Here is a 20877-nt window from a genome sequence, read left to right on the forward strand (position 1 = left end):
GACGAAGTGGAATGGATCAATATGATAGTAATACAAAACAAGAAAGACGTGACAAAGATGAGAGTCTATGTTGATTATCAAAACCTGATAAATGCATGTGTGCATGATCCCTTTCCAACACCCTTTAGCGATGAAGTCCTGGACAATGTAGTGGGAAATGAGGCATATTCATTCATGGATGGATTCTTGGGCTACCATCGGGTCTGAATAGTAGAAGAGGACAAGAGGAAGACAACGTTCACCACCGAATGGGGGTCATATGCTTACCATGTAATGCCATTTGGTTTGAAGAACACACCTACTGTCTTCTCAAGGATTGATATAGCTGCATTCCGAGACTATATTCACAAGTTCTTGGAAGCGTACATGGATGACTGGACAATATATAGTCTGCTGAAGAAACACACAAGCTTACTAAGGGTCATGTTTGAAAGAAGTCAACAGTTGCAAATTTCCTTCAACCTAAAGAAGTGCATCTTTGCGTTCCATTTGGAATGTTACTGGGCCACATTGTTTGCAAAGACGGAGTGTGTGTAGACCTCACAAAGGTTGTGTTAATCACTAACATGGAACCACCACACAATGTAAAGCAACTTCGGTCCACTCTGGGCCATACAGGGTATTACTGGCGGTTCATTAGGAATTATGCATCAATTACAGCCCCGGTGGAGAGGTTATTGAAGAGGACGGAAGTATTCACTTGGACGGAGGACTGTCAAGCAACATTGAATAAGTTGAAAGAGAAACTGGTAAGTGCTCCAATCCTTGTGTACCCAGATTGGAACAAGACATTTCATGTACATATTGATGCATCAGGGATTGCGCTAGGAGCAGTATTAGTGCAACCAGGTGAGAGAAATATGGATCACCCAGTGTACTATGCCAGTAGGAAATTGTCAACTGCAGAAAGGAACTATACGACAACAGAGAGGGAGGCACTGACCATGGTTTACTCTCTACAAAAATTCAGGTATTACTTGTCGGGAGCTCCATTTAATTTTTTCACAGATCATTCAACACTAAAGTATTTAGTGAACAAACCAGTGTTAGAAGGCAGAATATGCTGTTGGTTATTACTCTTCCAAGAATTCACTTTCGAGGTAGTCATCAAACCCGAAAGACTGAATGTAGGGCCAGATCATCTATCACGACTGGAGACTGGAGAGAAAGAAGGGTCATTAGATGATCAACTAACTGATGCTGACTTATTCATAATATAAGAAGTTTTGGATTACCTAGAAGAAATTGTTGGGCTATTAACAACAGGGCACTACTCGGAGGGGTATACACCAACGCAGAAGTGACATCTAATAGTAAGGGCAATAGACTATCAACTAATCGCAAGACATCTCTATAAAATGGGCCTGGATCAAGTCCTGAGACGCTGCATACTTCGACACGAAAGAGAAGATTTGCTTTGGAAATGTCACGCTGGGATTGTGGGAGGCCATGTAGGAGGAAAATCCACCTAAATAAAGATACTACATGCAGGATTATGGTGGCTAGCCCTCCACAAGCATTCTAAGGAATATGCTAAGAATTGTGATGTCTGTCATAGGGTTGGGAAGCCTTCACGACAGGATGAACTCCCCTTAAGTCGAGTTCATAAAGTGCAAATCTTCGAGAAGTGGGCAAAAGATTTCATCGGACCCATAACACCACCAATGTGACACTCACATGCAAGATACATATTAACAGATACAGAATATGTCACCAGATGGGCAGAAGCAACACCAGTCAAAGGCTATACAACTGACATTGCTGCAAGGTTCATTTTTGAAAATATAATTTCAAGATTTGGATGCCTAAAAAGCCTGACAAGCGATCAAGGAACACATTTAGTTAATTAAATTATTGAGTCTCTTCTCAAGAACTTTATGATTCAACATCATAAAAGTAGTCCATACCATACATAGGCCAATGAGACTATTGAGGCATTCAATAAATAATGGAGAAAGGTCTCACAAAAATTGTATAAGTTAATAGGGACGAATGGGACGAGTGTGTACCCGCAACTCTATGGGCATATAGAACAACAGTGAAAATACTTCATAAACAAATACCATTTCAGCTAGTATATGGGAAGGAAGCAGTAGTCCCAGTAGAGTTCATAGTGCCCAACATGCTTATTTCTCAAGCAACAAAGGTGACAAATGATGTAGCATTAAGAGAAAGACTGAATCAACTGATGGAACTTGATGAATCCCGATTCTTGGCTGAATTTCACTATTCAGTAGAGAAAAGAAGGCAAAAATATCGCATGACAGACATATCAGAAAGAATACATTCCAAGTTGGAGATCAAACATTATTATACGACAGCAAGTTCCAAAAATTCCCGGATAAGTTGCAGATGCACTGGTTGTGCCCATTTATAGTTGCAGAAATCAAAGATTCTAGAGCAGTAAGGTTGGCGCAACTGGATGGAGAAATGCTACATGAATGGGTAAACGACGCACACCTGAAAACCTTCCACATGCCAAAAACCACACTATCAAGTTAAGGGAGTCTTAGAAACGAGTCCGCAAGTAGGTAGTAGTTAATAAAAGTTAGCAAAGTCATTCCAATAATCATTTGAATTTTATGTATTATATCATCTTTTAGCAATAATAAGCAAAAGCATCAATAAGGTTGTGGAAAAAATGTCATGATACTGCAACCCATTTGTGGTTGGGGGGGTTAGGTAGACTTAAAAGTCACACGTAGGCAGACTCTTTTTTAGTCTTAATAGTCACACGCTTTGTCCGTCCTTTCCGCCGTACGAGTAGTCATTTCCATAATAACTAACTAATAATGAAATTTTCAAGTGGAAGCCATAAAATATTTTCCTGTTAGGAACAAATTTGGCTAATAAATACCCTCCATTATGACAAAGTTATTAAGCCATGTGACCCACTTTGTCCTTCCCCAGTCCACGTCAGAAATGTTAGGTCCAGGTCAGACTTCAGTTGATGGCAGCAAAGCATAGTTAGGATACATGGGGAAAGTTGCCATAGTAATTAGTTGCCAAAGTCCAGTCAGGAAATGACGTGTCATGTTTGGCTACTTAATTTGCATGACAATGCAAGAAGCTACATAATTTCAAGTGCAGGTAGTAGAGAAAATCCAATTCTGCTCTAAAGAACAACAACATCAGAAGTGTAGAAGTTCGAAGTATCAAGTGACCATTGTCTATAAAAGGCGCAGAGCAATAGCAAAGGGAATTATTTCAGTCCCAAGGGATAAACTAGATGAGAGAATTACACTATTGGAAAACCTGTATGGAAATTATAAAAAATATACCTTGGTTGACAATGACCTTACTAATTATTTACAGTTTCCAATGCTAAAAGGGATGTCTATACAGAATAAATTTAGAAGATGGCACAAGAGAAACAATTTGAGAAGTTTGATGCTGATCAATTTGAGAAGTTTGCTGGTCTTCGACACTCAACTGACTGTAATGCAGTGTACAAAATGACTAGCCAACAGAATGCATGGGGGATCCCTGTGGCTCGACAAGGAGTACCCAATTCACGTAGATGATATCCATCGTCTCATAGTGCTATCAGCAAGAGGAAATGCGACGAACGCAACATTCGAGGCAAGAACGAAAATAACAAAGAAGCAGGGAGAAGATGATTATTATGCAAAATATGGAACGAAGCACGACGGAAGGGGAGCCAAAATTGACATGATCAACAAAATTGTGATAAGGTTCTCCTACTACATCATAGTAGGAAAAAAATGAGACGCTTTGCAAGAAATTAGTTCACTCTAGATGCAATTTTGGTTGCGGAGCACTGCTGCAATGGAAAAGTGCTCAACGAGTTTGCTTTCATACTAAATGAGCTCTTCAATGCATGTGAAGATATCTACAAGCAGAGTACCAATTTCTTGTCTGGATGCATACTGATTTCTCTGGTGATGTGGAAATGGAGGTCACCAAGGGGGAGGGATATGATGCAAATTACTGAAGGACAACCATTAGTGCTCTGGTATGAACCATGGAGAGCTTCGGGGGACCCAAGAAGTAAAGAAGTTAATGAGGTATCTTTCACTGAATGGTATGAGTTGATGCCGATTACAATTAGGTCAACATAGAGAATACCCAAACCACTTCTGAATGAGTTGTCCAAAGAAATATGGTTTGGAGCCTCACATGGGCACACTTACCTTCGATCTCGGTGTGTCCATCTTGACACCTTCAATATGAGGCCACAAAAATTTGTTTTGAGTGAAGCAACACTCCATAGCAAGATTGGATCGTGGCCGAGGGTTGCATGTGAGATTACAGAGGGAAAGTACCGATATCTATTTGGTGGATTAAAGCCACAGTCGCAAGCAGGAGAAAGCAATAGAAAGAGGTCAGCTAAAGAAGATATACACATAATGGTGCTGCAAATGGAACAACAAATGTTTGCGATAAGGCAAATGATCGCAAGCTTTGATGAACAATCAGGTGAGTCTAACCAACCCATTCAATTTCAAGGTTCTACTATGTTTTCACCAATAATTACAACTCCGCTGGCTATGGCAATTCCCACCGGTGACACTAGAACCCCATCTCAGCCAACAATCCCGAAACTCAAAAAGAAAAGAATAGTTAGGACCCTGGCAGTTAAGAAGCCAAGAAATACCCCAAAAATTCACATTTTACACCTTACTAATGAGGTCGGATAATCAGTATTTGCATCCCCTATTGTTGAAGAAATTCCCACAAATCCCTCTACCATTCCACCTCAGTTGCGGGAATCTTCTCCCCACACGACCTCTACCTCCGCAACCCTGTTGGAAACCATCTTCTCCGGCACAAGACTAGCGACTGCAGATATGGAGCTCGATTCAACATAGCAATTTAGAGGGGCCACCTCTAGCAGTGGCACCCAATAGACCTCGCTAGTCTCTTTACTTTTTGGGTCAGACCCACTATAGGAGAAAGGACCAACCATAACCCTTCCGTAAGAAAGGGGGGTGAATCGTACCATCCATTATTCCCTATAAGTTTCCCGGTGGTCCCTAACCCTAATATCGTTCCTCCCACTCCCTAGTTCACCCCACAATCATAACCAGTTCATTCTCCCACCTCCCATTTTGAGAAATCCATTACCAGTGGCCTACCAATTTAGTAAAATTTTCCAGAATCAAGCACAATGCAGACCGACACCCTGCAACACTGGTCCTCGGCACAACTGTTTTCATTTATTCAACAAGCAACACAAATAATTGAAAGAATACATGATGATCTAGCCAAGGAGCATGAGAAGCAAAAACAAGAGCTACAAGAAGTAACACAGGAAAGAGATCAACTGTGACAAGCCAATACAGATTTGCATGCGCAGGTTGATTAGGTAATAGAGAAGTTTTGGTCACTTTGGCCAATGATGAAAGATGCCAACATGGAAGCTCCAAAGGAAATTAAAACCTACAGACTGGTGATTTTTTGCGATCGCATTCAAGTAGCATGTTCAAATCTGGTGGCAACCAACATTGATATGAAGAAGAAGCTAGAAACAAGAAGATAAACGTTGCAAGACCTAGTCGTAATATATGCTAGAACAATAGATGGAAATATCAGTGAAGTGGCAGCCAAGAAGAAAGCTCTCACTAAGGCACTAGAAGAAGGGTATGCTCTGATGGATAGAGTTCACGACTGGCCGAGAAGCCTTGCGTTGAAGAATCAGTTAGTGTACCCTATGAGAGAGCAACTACAAATACTATTTTCCAGTAGGAGAGAATGCATGGATTCCAACCAACTCTAGAATATTGATGAGCAGATCGTCGCCATTCAAGCACAGGTTGGTTAGATTGAAGAAGAATCAGCGAAAACCAAAAAGCTGATAAGATACCTACATCCACTGGTTCGATTACAGGTACTGGCTCTGAAATAAGTCTGCAACAACAGTGAAGAAAAGTGGGACTGTCTGCAGAGTAAAAATCCAACCGAATTAATGTCCAACACAGCTGAAGACTTCACTCAATAGGTTGACATGATCATTGTTGGATGGGAATATTCCCTCCATAAATATAATGAATTCAAGCAACAAACGACCACTGTTGTTCTTGAGTTGGGGCCTTCATTTGGAAAAGAAGGACATCACTTGGAAGAAGGCACAATGGGAGAAGAAACCACCTAGCAAATGACAACCGAGACAACGAGAGCATTAGCTCATTAGCTGGCAGAACCAGAGCAATCACTGACAGAAGTACCTACTGAGACACCAACAGGACCCGCAGAGCTCAAAATGAATTGACTCGAGGAGGAGTCAAAGAATTGTGGCCGAGGCTTTTTGGTGCCTTCGTTTTGATTTTGAAGATATAAAGAAGAGGAAACGGGTGGTGTCAGTAATGGTAGGTTACGGAAAAGACAGTTGGGGTGGAAGACAGGAATAGGCAGTTGCGGGAGGGTTGCTGCGAGGTATCAACAGAAAGTAGGGGCAGCCGAGTGGACAAGGCGGACGAGAGGCAACCAAGGAAAGAAATAGCCGAGTGAGAACTGGCAGTGCAAGTGGTAGAAGGAATAAAAAAGGAGAAAGCCACAATGAGAAAGGTGTTGGTTGAGGCTTTATGGATTGGTTGTAGTGTTCTAGTCATGGACGAACAACGAGGAGGGTGCGAGCTCTCAGAGCATCCGAACTGAAGACTGGAGAAGTAGTTGAGAAATAGGTTAAGTTTGTTGCAGGCAGTCGGGTCATGTAATTGGGTATTTCATATAGTTATTTGTGGCTGAGGCCAATGTATCATGTATTGCTATCCTATTGAATTAAGATGAATGAAGAACTAGACTGGTTTCTTGGTATGATGTGTGTATTTTCTTATGTTATATGGACCTACTAAAATTTTGAATGCACTGCAAGTCTATGCACATGGTAGATTCATTGTAATGATTAATATAATGTTAGCCTGAGTATATGCATAAAGCCACTTACATACTAATGGTTGATATATCCCTGACCCTATGCTGAACCCTTCTTACTTCCGATCGCGGCACGCCTCGGGTGAGACTCCTTATCCATTGGGTAAGGTGAAAATGCCAGTGTTGTCCTAGACTACAACGAACCATTGTTGGCCCTCTGCGCCTGAACCTAGGGTCTTTCCCTGATGTCACTTTTGTGCCAACAACGACCCTAATGAAGTCCACGTTCAACATGAAATAAGGTAGAGGGAGACCCATTTATGATCACTACAAAATATACATAAGTAATACAACACATGACCCAGTTAATGAAGCTTACCTCAAATCCAAGGTGAGTCATGAGTATTTTAAGGTAGATCCAACTGACCTTGTAATATTCCTTTGATAGGCATATTTTAAGCACCATACCTTTTAATTTCTTAGTCTTTAGACTGTGTTGACCTTCCTGAGCTACCCCAATAGCCTTATGATTTGGCCTTCGCTCCAAAAAAACAAACTGCTCCTTTGAGATATTCCATGACAGAACCGACTTTAGTTTGGAAGCAAGGATTTTTGCAATGATTTTGTAAATATTGTTACACAAAGAAATAGGTCTATATTTGTCAAAAGTATGTAGAGAATCATTCTTTGGGATGAGGTAGAATTGAACACATCATATATTCGCCTTGATAGTTTGCACTTTTCAACCATCCTTAGTAGGTATACCCCTAAAAATTCAAAAAACTCAAAGAAAAATTCTACTGGCTACTCATCAAGCTTCAAGGCGCTCTTGTCCCATTGGAAACTATGTAGAATCTTCTGAAGATATTCCTCAGAGACCATCTCCATAGTAGAATGATTGAATTCATCATTTGTGAACCTGGGAAAGTTCTATGCCAACACTATAACCTCAACCAAATAAGCTTTCTAAGGGGCCCTAAAAATATTTTTGAAATGAATATTCCATAGCCTAGCCAAGTCTTCAAATGTCATGGATTTTCCCCCATTTGGATCATACAAAACCCAAATTGTATTGATAGCTTGTCACCACTTTGCGAATTGCTAGAATTTTTTGTATTTTTATCCCCACTTTTTAGCCAAGTCGCTCTACTCTTTAACCTCCAAGTTTCCTCCATTTCTTCTAGTAATCTTTTCTTGGTGTCCTCAAGCTTAATGATCCTTTATTTAGACTCCTTAGATATATAAACCCCTCCTTCAAGATATTCAAACCACTCCATTTATTATTCAACATTTTTAAGGACCTCCTCATCCATTTTTTTTTGGAGATAGACCAATCCACAATGGTATTTTTTACTATTTTGATATTTTCAACAAACTAGACTGAAGTAGAGACACCATTGTTAGGATTGAAAGGGATCTAGTGTTCCACTATGATATTCTAGAAATATTCATCTTTAAGCTAAACCAAGTTGAATTTGAACGGGGCATTTGGCTTGTTGAAACCACCCTTCAACTCTAAAAAGATGGGGTGATGATCATAATATCCCCCCACACCCATCCATTGACAAAAAAGAGGGAGCCTTTCCAACAAATTTTCAACTAACAAAAATTTATCTATCCTTTTGGAAATCATTACATCACCAATTCTCTGATTCCTCCAAGTAGTTTTATACTTAACAAGGTCCACATCACATAATTTGTGAGAATCCAAGAGATGAATGAAGATCTAAGAGAGGGGAATGGGATGAGCATGAGGACCCCATATTTTTGAAGCTCCCATCGAGAAGTTCAAATCTCCCCCCCACAAATAATATTTTTTCTTTCATAAAATATCACGCCATAAGCCTTTCCCAGAAGGCCATTCTATCCTGGCATGGGCCATAAATATTAACAATATTCAACTCCATACCCAACCCTACAACATAAAGTTCGACTCCCAAAACCTCATCTACTCCCCAAGACCCAATAGGCTTTACAATTTTTTGATTCAAACCAACCACTAAATCCCTACCTTCCTTTAGTGTTAGTAGCTAAAAAAAACCACCCCGGAGCCAATGAATCCAACAATATTTCAATCACATCATTATTACCCAAAGTTTCTTAGAGTAGGAGGACATTAATGGGATATCTTTTGGAGGGACTAACCAAGTCTCGATAGTTGAAGGAAAGGAAAAGCATAGAAGAATAATGACAGGGGCCTGCACCACTCCTGCCACATCTTGATTGGCTTTAATATTATCTTGTGAAATAAAGGATTATCTTCCCCTAAGGTTTCTAATTGCCTTAGAGGGTGAAGAGGGACCCAAGCCCCCCTAGAGCCCCCAAAGGATCCTTATTTCTGATCTTTGATCTAATATTGTATCGAGATCATGAGTTAGAAGATGTTGACAAGGTCCTAATGGGGGAAGGAATGGGATTCAAGCATATAGTAGGGGAAATGGGGAGGGAAAACGAAATTGAACCCATACTCAACCTAAAAATAAAATTGCTAGACACAGGGACATATAGAGCAGGGATAGAAGAAACCATATCAAGAGAACCAAAAGAGTGAATAAGATTCGAAATGGGAAAGGAAAGTGGAATAATACCCATCATAGGAGTGCCAAAATAAATTTGGGTTGTCTCCCTATGAACCAACCCAGTAGATTGTTGCATGACAGGTTGCAACCTCATATCTTCATCCATCAATGTTTCCATTGACACTTTCTGCTAGTCCTATGGAGGAGACTAGTTCTAGCTTGAGTCTCCTTGGAATTCCTCCTTATTTCTCCCCTCTTTGTCCACTTTTTTATTCTTCCTCCCTATCCTCCTGGTCAAGGGAAGAGGAAAATTCTTAAAAACATGGCCAACCTTATGGAATTTGTAGAACCTAAAGGGGATGCCCGTGTAATCAAGGATTTAGTTTTACAAATTAAACTTTTTCAAAATTTATTATAAGTATGTTATCAATATCTTATATATATATATATATATATATATATATATATATATATATATATATATATATATATATATATATATATATATATATATATAATGATGATGATGATAATTAATTCCTACTAATATTGATGTGGTTTATTAGACTTAAGAAGGTAAGAGATTAGTGAGAATTATTTAGCATTTTATTTATATGCTAAAAAGTAGTGAGAGAAGTGTTCCAAGGTCACCATAGTTTTGTTGACTTAAAAAGTAAAGAAGGTTGGTGGTGTGACAAATATTTTGAAAATTAGATTGAATGTGAGTATAAGATGGAAAATTTAAGAGAAAGTGTTTTTCAACTTCAACCCTCTTAGTGTCACTAAAGTGACAAACTATTTCATCCCATGGTGTTTTTGGAATTGACCAATGCCTAATTTCACTATGAAGCTCATGACATTTTCGAATTTTAGCAATGCTCATTTTCTTCCTAAAATTAGTCAATATAGAGATATATTTTTAATTTTCGAGATTGGGGTTGGTCACATATTTATGATATCTTAGTCTCCTTTTCCCTTCTAACTCTTTATCACCCAAAAAATTATGCTTAAATTTTTATGTAATACTTTTTTTAATATTATCCTTATTTTTCGAAATGATCTCCTCCTTTATCCCCCAATGGTCTAGCCAATTCTAGACATCCTTATGCCATACCTGCTTGAGTTGAAGGTGGGGGTTTTGGGTAGTGTTAGAAACAATTTTAGGAATATTGTTGGCTTCAGTATTGTTTAAATTACTTTTATACATATGATACATAGTTAGAGAGATGCTTTCAATGGGGTAAAAGCTTGCATCAATTAGGAGGACAAGACAAGGAGTATTTCTTCTCATCTCGAGATTGTAGTCTATAAATTGCTTTTGGATCTGTTATATCTTCCTCCACAGCTCTGTAGAGATACTATAACTCCAAACCCCACCTTCATATAAAATAATAAGAGTAACTAGAGTCTCAAAGAGGAGTTTTTTAAATCTCATATCTAAATATTTGTTGACTTACAATTTTTTTCAAGCCTAGAGTAAGGTTTCCATCCTCCATGTATCCTTTTCTTGATGCTATAATTCTAATTGAGTTTGTGATGGATATTAATTCCAATATATTTGTATGAATCAACTTTCTCCAAGTAGTTATGGGCATATATGAAAGTATCATATGCGATATGTTTGGATTTAATTATCATGACTTTATTTTTGTTTAATATTAATAGTTATACCCATATATGAGTAAAAAAATATGGAGGATTATTAGTTTTTTTCCAAAATTGTAATTGGATCATTACCAAAATAATAATATCATGAGCATACATGCGAAGAGTTGTGACTATACTAGTGAGTGTAGAGTCAACACAACTTGCATCTTTCAAACACTCTTCTCTCTTAACAATGTATATTCCAAAAAGGGTAAGAGATAAGGGACATCCTCGCATAACTCTAATATTGCATTTAATTTATTTTAATCAACCTTTAGTAGTCCTAAAATTGACAATTACATTCTTGTATAGCCTTGTCACAACAAGCCTAAACTCGAGAGGAACCATTATCTTTTCTTGCCTCTTACACAATTTTGTCCTAGGAATGGTGTCAAAAGTTTTTCTGAAGTCAGAAAAACAATAGAAGATATTAGTTTTATGATTATGGCATTCCTCTACAATGATCCCGAGAGTAACAAGGTGGTCCACAATTGAATGATATCTCCTAACTCTAGCTTGGCCTTTAACTCTTTTACCATGGGTTTCTAGCCACAAACCAATCTTCATTTCCAAAATAGTTTTGTAATGCTTGGCTAAATGTGGCTAATAATAATGGTCCTATAAAATGAGGGAATGATTTTATACCCACTTTCAATGATATGAAAAACGAGGCTTTACGTCCAAAACTTAGGGGAGCCTTATTTCACTTCCAAATTGAAGAGATTGTATATATGAGAGATGAGGTTAGGTCTTCCCTTTATTTTTTTTTAATTTTTAATTTTTAATTTTTATTTTGGTATCCTTCAATATCGTTATCTTTCCCGTTATCAAGTCACCTAACCCCAAACTCATTGTCTTCCAAAGAAAAATATCATCCTCTATAGGGCATTCAAAATGGTATCCATGGCATTAAGGGAATATATATTTTTTAAGGAAGGAATTTTAGTTCTTCGATGGAATTAGATTATTTTCTTTAATTTTAAAACTTAAAAATGTCCTCCAAAGATTTCTATGATCAAATTTAGATAGGTGCAACAATTGCTCTTGCTTTATATTATATAATATATTTCCTGCCTTTAATAATATCTTTGTACATATTTATCTTATCAAGCTTTAAAGATTCATTAGGAGCATCCCTAATTATTTTTTAACAATTTTACAATCATTATCATAGCAAGGTTTGGTAGTTTAGTTATTCTTTTTATATGACACCTCAATATAGGGTTTGCTAATAGAAGCAGAGAGGGTGGTAGTACAATTATGATAGAGGCCTTCAATGCTATATTTATAAGATAAGAGGTGTAAATCCATATTTCAATCCTTTGAGAAGAGACCCATTTTACTTTTCTCGAAAAGTAGGTGCTTTTGATTCTCACAATTCTCTTGCATGTGGCTCTTTCGCATGGAAAAATTTAGAGTTAAGGTTAAAGGTCTATAATCAAGCTCAGGCTCATGATTATTTAGAAGGTCAAAATTTACAATTTTGTTGGACACAATGATATTGGATATTGCAATGTCCACGACACTACTCCCAATCCCAAGAATACAAGTCATTTGGATGGAATTTGACCACTTAATTACACCATTGCAAATTATAAGGTCTTGAGAACTACAAAGCTCGACCAACTCGATATCAAATAAATTCTCGATCACGTCTTCAAAGCTTATTTTGTATCTACTAGCTAAAACGAGGTCCTTATCTAGCCATAGAGGATTAGGGTTGGAATCATCACTTAGAAGAATAGATTGGCTAGTTGCAGTTCTAACGTTAAAGTATCCTACCAAGAGGATATTACCTTCGGTCCTTAGACTATGAATATCTTGTTTCAGAGTATTATAAAGGCAATTTTTATTTATATTGCTTTTCTTGTAAAAAGCAGATTTGATAGGTGCGAAATAAGAAATTGCGATATAGATCTTCTTACCATTAATGTCAGATATTTCGATTCAAATATACTAATTAAGAGGGTCTGTCTTATGAAGTCGAATGTGAGGAGAAACAGTAATTTTTATAAAGAAGCTATTCCTCCAATCCCTCTACAAAAGGATTTCTTGTTCCACACTAACCATAAAAATGAATCCATCTATGTAAGGGACCTTAGACTCATCATGCTCCCAATTTTTGACTAAAAAATAATATCAATTTCAATCAGGATCTAACTTAACATAAAACCTTCATATAGTCGAAATCCACAATAATTCCAAAAAAAAAAATCCAAAGTGTTTTAAAGTTATATTTATTACCCTCATTTTCATTTGTATTCATAATAAGAACTTTCTTATTTCTAATGATTTCCCATTCACCTTTTTTACACTTTCTTATTTCTAATGATTTCCCATTCACCTTTTTTTACTTATTTTTTTAATGATAAATGCTCATTCTCCTCAAAAAAATAATACTACTATCTTAAAAAAACTATCCATTTTAAAAGCTTTATACATTTCAAATTAATGCATATGAAATTTAAATGAATATTAATGATATTTGTAATTACTAAAATGAAATTAAATTTATTTAAAAAAATCGTATTGGAAAAATAATAATATGAAAGAAAGTGTTTTATCTTAAAAAAATTATCCATTTTAAAAGCTTTATACATTTCAAATTAATGCATATGAAATTTAAATGAATATTAATGATATTTGTAATTACTAAAATGAAATAAAATTTATTTAAAAAAATCGTATTGGAAAAATAATAATATGAAAGAAAGTGTTTTATCTTAAAAAAATTATCCATTTTAAAAGCTTTATACATTTCAAATTAATGCATATGAAATTTAAATGAATATTAATGATATTTGTAATTACTAAAATGAAATTAAATTTATTTAAAAAAATCGTATTGGAAAAATAATAATATGAAAGAAAGTGTTTTTGTATTTGGAAAAATGTTAATGGGAAGAAAGTGTTTATACGTATACGTGTGCATATCATGTTTCAAGAAACACTTATATCTTGTAAGTTGCTAAAGATTAGTAAATTAAATAGCTTATTGTTATTTATTATTAATTTATTTTTAAAGTAATTTATTAATAATTTTTATTAAATTGTTTATGTTTTCAAAAGATGATTATAAGTTTAATTTTTGGTATGGAAATTAAGATTTAGGGACATCTAAGTTATTAAAATTGTCTAGAGATAACATTTCTCCTATGCCACACTAACATGGTTAAATTTTTGCCTATAAAATTTCAAATCAATAACCTTCACATCACGAAGTAACTTAATAGTACACCCACCACTATTTATTCTATACCTGGTAAACAATTTATTAATAATTATTACCTTAACAAATTTTATATAATTAATATATAAATTTTACTTCTAAATTTTTCAATATTTTTATATTTTAATTTTATTTTAATAAATTTTAAAATACTTTATATTTATATATTTTATTGATTTTTTTTAATTGTTTCTCTTTTAACCATTTTATAATCTTAATTATAAATTTAGTTAAAATAAAAATCTTAAGTTAAAATAAAAATCTAAGAATTGTATAGTTACATTGAAAAGTTTTTTTAAAAATTCAACAAACTTTTTCCTTATTTATATCTATACAAAAACCCTTAGTACAACTTAAATGATACTATTTAATATTCTTTGCACATGAAGACATTGTAAGTTTGTGCATCCATGTTTAAAGTATAACATGTATATTCTTTGCACATGAAGACATTGTAAGTTTGTGCATCCATGTTTAAAGTATAACATGTATATATTCTTAAACGAGTTTTATCGAGAAAAACTAATTTGTGAGGAGACTATGCAATGAAATCACATTTTCTTTTGAAATCTTGCATTTCAATTACCATTTTCTATTTGCACTACACTCCGGAGAGGTTTTGGATATTTTTTTTAAGTGAAAAAAACAACATGCTTTTTATCAAAAAGATGTTTACATATATAAAATGAGTCTTAATATATCTCATTTTTTCATATTTCACTATTTATATCTTATTTTCCTAATAGAATAAAAACATACAAAAAGATGTTTACATATATAAAATAGTCTTAATATATCTCATTTTTTCATATTTCACTATTTATATCTTATTTTCATGATAGAATAAAAACATATATTGATGTATCTAAAATCCAAAAAATATTTGACTTTACATACTAGTTTTGGTATTGTCTCAACCACTTGATTATAATTTTAACTTCTATAGTACCTACTTTCACATGCAAACAAATTTGATTTTTTTTACCAATTTCGGCAAGAATTCCTCTATACAAGCAATTTCGATACAAAATGAATGTTCCCCTCTCTATGGAGAGTTTCATTATGAAAAATAATGTAACAGATAACTCCATATCATTTTTTGCATCCTTGTTTTGATATTGCATCTGCCACATTATTATGCTCCTTGTAAATATGTTCGAAAGACAAAACCTGAAAAACATCAATCAGTCTATCAATATGATTCATCCAAAGACAATTATTTGATCAATAGACAACCATTGTGCACATAAAAGGGCCCCCTACAGTGAAATGATGTCCACCTTCGTATTTGTACCCCCCCCACCATTCTATACAAAATGGAAAAATGAACCAGGTTTGATGACAGTCAAAAGCCCCACAACCACGTGTAATTTTATTCTGCCCATCAAAGAATCCAACAAGATATCTATGCCAAGTATCCGCGTATTCAATTTGTTTTGAAAACTCCATATTGGGGCCTATTTCCCTAAAACAAGTCGCACTCTTCAAACAAGTCTTATTGATGTTTGGAGATGTACCCTAAAAATCCAGTACATTTTGACACCTACATATACCCCAAAAAATGTAAAAAGGGTGTGCGCGAAAGACTTTGTAGAGCATGAACCACTATCTGAGGCATACTTCCACATAAGTGACATTCCAATATGCATTAAAATGAATAAAGTTTAGAACACCATACCAGATAGAAACAACAAAAGGACCCTTGAGGAAGAGATGAATGACACCCTCTTGCTCCATATTACACAAAGCACATCTCCCTAGTCCATTAAATCCTCTTACATAAATTGTCCCATGTAAAACTTTGAGCTTGAGAGGGAGATTCCAATTCCATATTTTCTGGAACCAACTTTGATTTTCCTTTGAAAATTTTGCCGAAATATGTAACTATATGCCTCCTTAACCATGAACTCTTCATATTTATAAAAGTCATTCCACACAAATATGTCCTCATGTTTTGTCAGAGAGATGCCTGAATGTGATATATTTATAATAAATTCATCCCATATATATGTTAGAATGCCAAATAAATAAATATCTTTAGCATTTAGCCATGAAGGAGACCCAGAAATGTTTTCAAGAGGGATATAGATCTGATTCAAATTTTAGATGCCCATATTGTGTATATGTCTGATAAGGGGTGTCTGAAAAGTGTTATCCCCTTGAAAACCTTTCATCGAGTCAAAACAAATCTCTAGCTTTGTGCCATTACAAAGTTTCCATCGCATATTCCTGATTAGAAATCATTTAATTTTCATCAAATTGTTCCATATATATGAAACAACATTTGGAACATATGCCCCATCTTTAATCAACTCTAAGTATGAAATATTTCTAAGATATTTTTCTTTGATTATACTTTTCCATAAAATTTTACCAAATAAAGCCTACCCTAGACTCTTTGTTTATAACACTTAGCCAAAACGCTATGCGTTTTTTATTCCCCATTTCCCATCTTCCTTCCGTGTAGAGAAAACTTCCAACCTCACTAAATGGATCTTTTTAGAATCCCTTGTACCAACCTAGATACATATAGAGATAAATATGTTGATCTGGCAAATAATTATCATTGGCATCAAACATAGATGCATCTAGTAAACAATGATGCTTTGAAAAATAGTTTGGACCATGACCAATCGACCTCCCATAGTAAGCCATTTATGAGACCAAATAGAAAAATGTTTCTTAAACTTATTAACAACCACTCTGACTGTTGTATGACATAATTGTTTGGTTTCAAATTAAAACCAAGGTACTTAGAACCCTCGTCCATAGAAGATGTCATGATATCAAATAGCTTTATACTCTCCTTAACTGAATCCTCATTCTGTGTTGCAACAATTAGTGATGCTTTGGTCTTGTTCATATATACACCAAAAGCATCACCAAAAGATGTAATAACCTTGTTAATAATTTTCCATTCAATGAAAAGCAATTCTCCCAAAATAAGAATGTCATCAACGAAAATAAGATGAGAGATAGAAATGTTCTTAGTGATCTTGCAACCAGGTACGAAGCCACACACTTTCACCTTTGATAACCTATGACTCATACCATCTATAACCAACAAGAATAAAAGTGGTGAGTTAGAACAACATTTCCTTAAGCCTATCAAATACTTAAAGAATGGTGATGGAAACCCATTGATTAAAACTACATAATTGGTATATGTGACGCAAGCCATGATCCAATCCACCATATGCACAGAAAGGCCAATCTGATGCAAGATCATCCTAAAAAACTCCTAATCAACACAATCATAGGCTTTCACCAAATATAACTTCATAAGACAAACATGTTTCTTTTTTACCTTAATGGAATGTAAACATTTTGTTGTAGTGACTACAACCACCCTCCAAAATTTTTCCTTAACCTGTTTTGGAGCCTCCCACCAATCTTCACAACAGCTTGCCTTGCTTCATCAAGTCCTCAAGCTGTAGTGTCTTTCTTACTCAAAGGCAGCCTATCGATCATAGTTTGATCTTTTCCTTTCACAGGTTGCTCATCCGGACTTGGTCCAGCTACAGGCTGAGCAACTTCCTAGTGAAATTTGCACTTTTCTGGAGGGCAACCAACCATTCCCTCCAGGAATTGCGCAATTCCCTCTAACAACTTGCTGGGCTCTAGGATTGCGCAATCTTGCTAGCTAACCCTCCCAGCAGGAATTGCACAATTTTTCCCGTCAACAAGCAGTTCAACCCAGGATTTGTGCAAATCTGGGCAGCAGTCAGCTGCTGGGCCCATAAATTTCACAATCCCCTTGGGCAGTCAACCCAGATTACAATCAGAAATGCACATTTTTATCCGGCATTCGAGCAGTCGCTTGCATGTGCAACTGAGTCTTCGGGACCAGGAAAAATAGACTTGCATGCATAGGCTGCTTCTCCCAAGGAAGCATGCAAAGGAATCCCTTGTTTAAGGGATCTATGTTTAGCAGTTGGAGGTTACATGCAAGGAGTAATTCCGAAACCTCCCTCCAAGTGTCGCTTCCTCCTAGATTTGTGGCATGAGTGTCATAACCTCGATGTTATCAAAACTCATCAACCGGATGCTATAGAGCCCATTCCTCACATCAACCTTGTATCTCTGACATCCCACATCACATCTAGGAGTAGTTGGCACATTCAGCTCAGTTGTTTTGGGGTAAGCTCGCTTCCCATGCCTTGTGCTGCATTTCTGTCGCTTTTTGTGTATTTGCTTGTGTGAGTGTTGTTTGCTTGATTTATTTGAATGCTTGTTGTCGTTTACATATATTCTAGCTTGTCCTAGCTTTGTTTCAATTTTCGTTGCTATCTCACTGCTATCACATGCATGAAACTATTTTGCACAGATGTTCGCCCAACCAGTGAACGGCCTCACCCACATGCATGTTGATCTGTTTTCTCAATCCTCCATTCATGTTTTGCATGCACTGTTTATCACTTCTACTATCACTTAGTGTCGCCATGCATTTCATCGACTTACTTGCTTTCAGTTTCCCGTCAGTGAGTTAGGCCAACCTTGGCCAGGCCTATGCCTTCACCAAGGCTGCATTGTGCAATATAGAGAAGGAAGGTTCACCTTCCTCTCCAGATTTGCGCAATTTGGCCCAACACTGGCCTCCTAGACTGAATTGCGCATTTCTAGAGGTCATTGGTTGCTTGGCCCAAAAATTTTCGCAAATTTGTCGTTGGGCCAACAGTCATTCCCAGCTAGAATTGCGCATTCTGCATCCCCAGTAGCCAATTTCCCAACTGGATTGCACATTTTCCAGTTCTAGAAGTTAGTTAGTATCCTAGTAGCCCAGATTGTGCCTTGTGTAGTCTTGGAAGTTAGTCTCCCACCCTCCCAGCCAAAATTGCACAACCTTCACGATCATTCACCCAGGTATGTTGCAGGTCAGTTCACATGTTCATTTTGGTTTTCAACTGATAGATTGATTTCTATGAGTGTTTCCATGTCTCCAGGTATCACAAGTGTTCAACTACCTCTCAACAGTACAGGTACAATGGTTTCCAAGAGAGTAGAGACGCAGACATCGTTCAGAGCACACTTGGGGATGCAGTCAATCAAGTTTCCACGATCCTACCTACTCACGAAGACATCAAGTTGTTCATGGACAAGGACATCAAGCAACAACATCACAGTGAGCAACATCATGAACAACAGCTGAAGGCAGCATACTGAAAGTAGCAGATGCAAGAGGAAGGTTGTTGACAACATAGAGGCAGAGCAAAGTTGCAAGATCAAGCAGATCCATTGATAATGAAAGCAACTTTGGAGACTCAGACTATGAAGTGACGACGCAACATGAAGATCGCGTGAAGGTAGAAGATGGAACAAAGAAGGAGTTGCATGTGCCGAAGCAACAACTCAGGAAGAACATGAAGTTGCATAGATAGACCAATGAGTTGCAGTAGGAACATGAACAACAGTGGGCGCAACATGCATTCACGGATGAAACTGCGCTAGTACAAGTTAAGGATCCATCCCAGCAGTGGACACATAGCAAACATGGTGAGAAATGTTGTTGATTTCATGCAAAGGATCTGACAACATGCATGTCGTTGAATGCACACATGCAATCCAACCCATTCAACACACTCACCAAGGTGAAGATAAGAAACAAGTCCAACTGGGGTTGAACATGCACTTTGGCAAGTTGATGCGCATGACCACCAACACACACTTGAAGATTGGCATGGACACTATGCATTAGTGTGTTTCCAGTTCAACCATACCCAAGAATACCATGCACATGTTAGCGGACGAGTTGGATGAAGGGACCTAAGTAATGCACCGGTTGCAACGGAGGTAAGAGTTCGCTTCAACAAGATGTCACCATGAGGTGCATGCACACCATCACGGACGACCAAGCTTGGCATCAACTCACTAGCTTCACCATCACAAGCATGTCAAAGAGTTGGTCTCATCATAGTGGACCGAGTGTCAGTTATGCCTTGCAAGGCTTGCTCAAGCCATGTTGTCTCACATGAGTACAGGTGCATTGTAACGTTGAGTCATGTCAAGTGTAAGTCGAGTGTCAACAGTTGGATGTAACAGTCATAGAGTAGGTGAAGAGTCATGAGGTAGTGGAACTGTCACAAAGGGGAATGTCAAGGGTCACCCCACCCTTTGCTATAAATAGTCCCTCATAACTCATTGTATGGGCTTTTAGTCAACCAAGCTTCTACTAAGACTATCTTGAAGAAGACTTGGACAATACGCGCCTTCGCTTCTCCACTACACGAAGCTAGTACATCTCTTTGGAGGAGCAGGCGGATGTGGATGTAACGTTGTACTGATAGGGATAACAGGTTTACATGGTGTATGGTATGATTGTGACTTACACTTCTTTATATAATAAAAGCCAACACATTTTCATGCATATGTTTTTATTGTAGTTGGACTGCTTCGGTTGCCTTAATGATATATGTTGTTTAAATTACGTACTTGTGTATGAATTGATTCACATGAAATTATATGAATCTTGTTGTTAATGTGTTGCATATGTTGTTATTGTTGTCACTGTTCATGTCGACTGCTCTTCTAGACACCAGACAAACCTTTCTCTGAACCTTGTTATGTCAACTGACAACCATCACACTCGTCTCAGACTGATCTGTGAGTGCTATTAAGGTTATCTTACCTTCTATATTGGGACTGCCGCAT

The 20877-nt window shown here is 36.7% G+C and overlaps 1 protein-coding gene across 1 annotated transcript in view; it reads left to right on the forward strand.

The window, feature by feature from the left end:
• Positions 1-566: 566 nt before the first annotated feature.
• The window catches only part of LOC149239247 (uncharacterized), a 63067-nt gene continuing 42756 nt past the window's right edge, over positions 567-20877 (forward strand). Inside the window, exon 1 of the mRNA XM_089369807.1 lies at positions 567-849. Coding sequence (XP_089225933.1) covers positions 567-849 — 283 coding nt within the window. The remainder of the gene's footprint in view (positions 850-20877) is intronic.

The sequence above is a fragment of the Pinus tabuliformis genome, chromosome 8, assembly GCF_031772625.1.
Source record: "Pinus tabuliformis cultivar Carrire ecotype Pingquan chromosome 8, CPIR1, whole genome shotgun sequence".
Lineage (NCBI taxonomy): Eukaryota > Viridiplantae > Streptophyta > Pinopsida > Pinales > Pinaceae > Pinus > Pinus tabuliformis.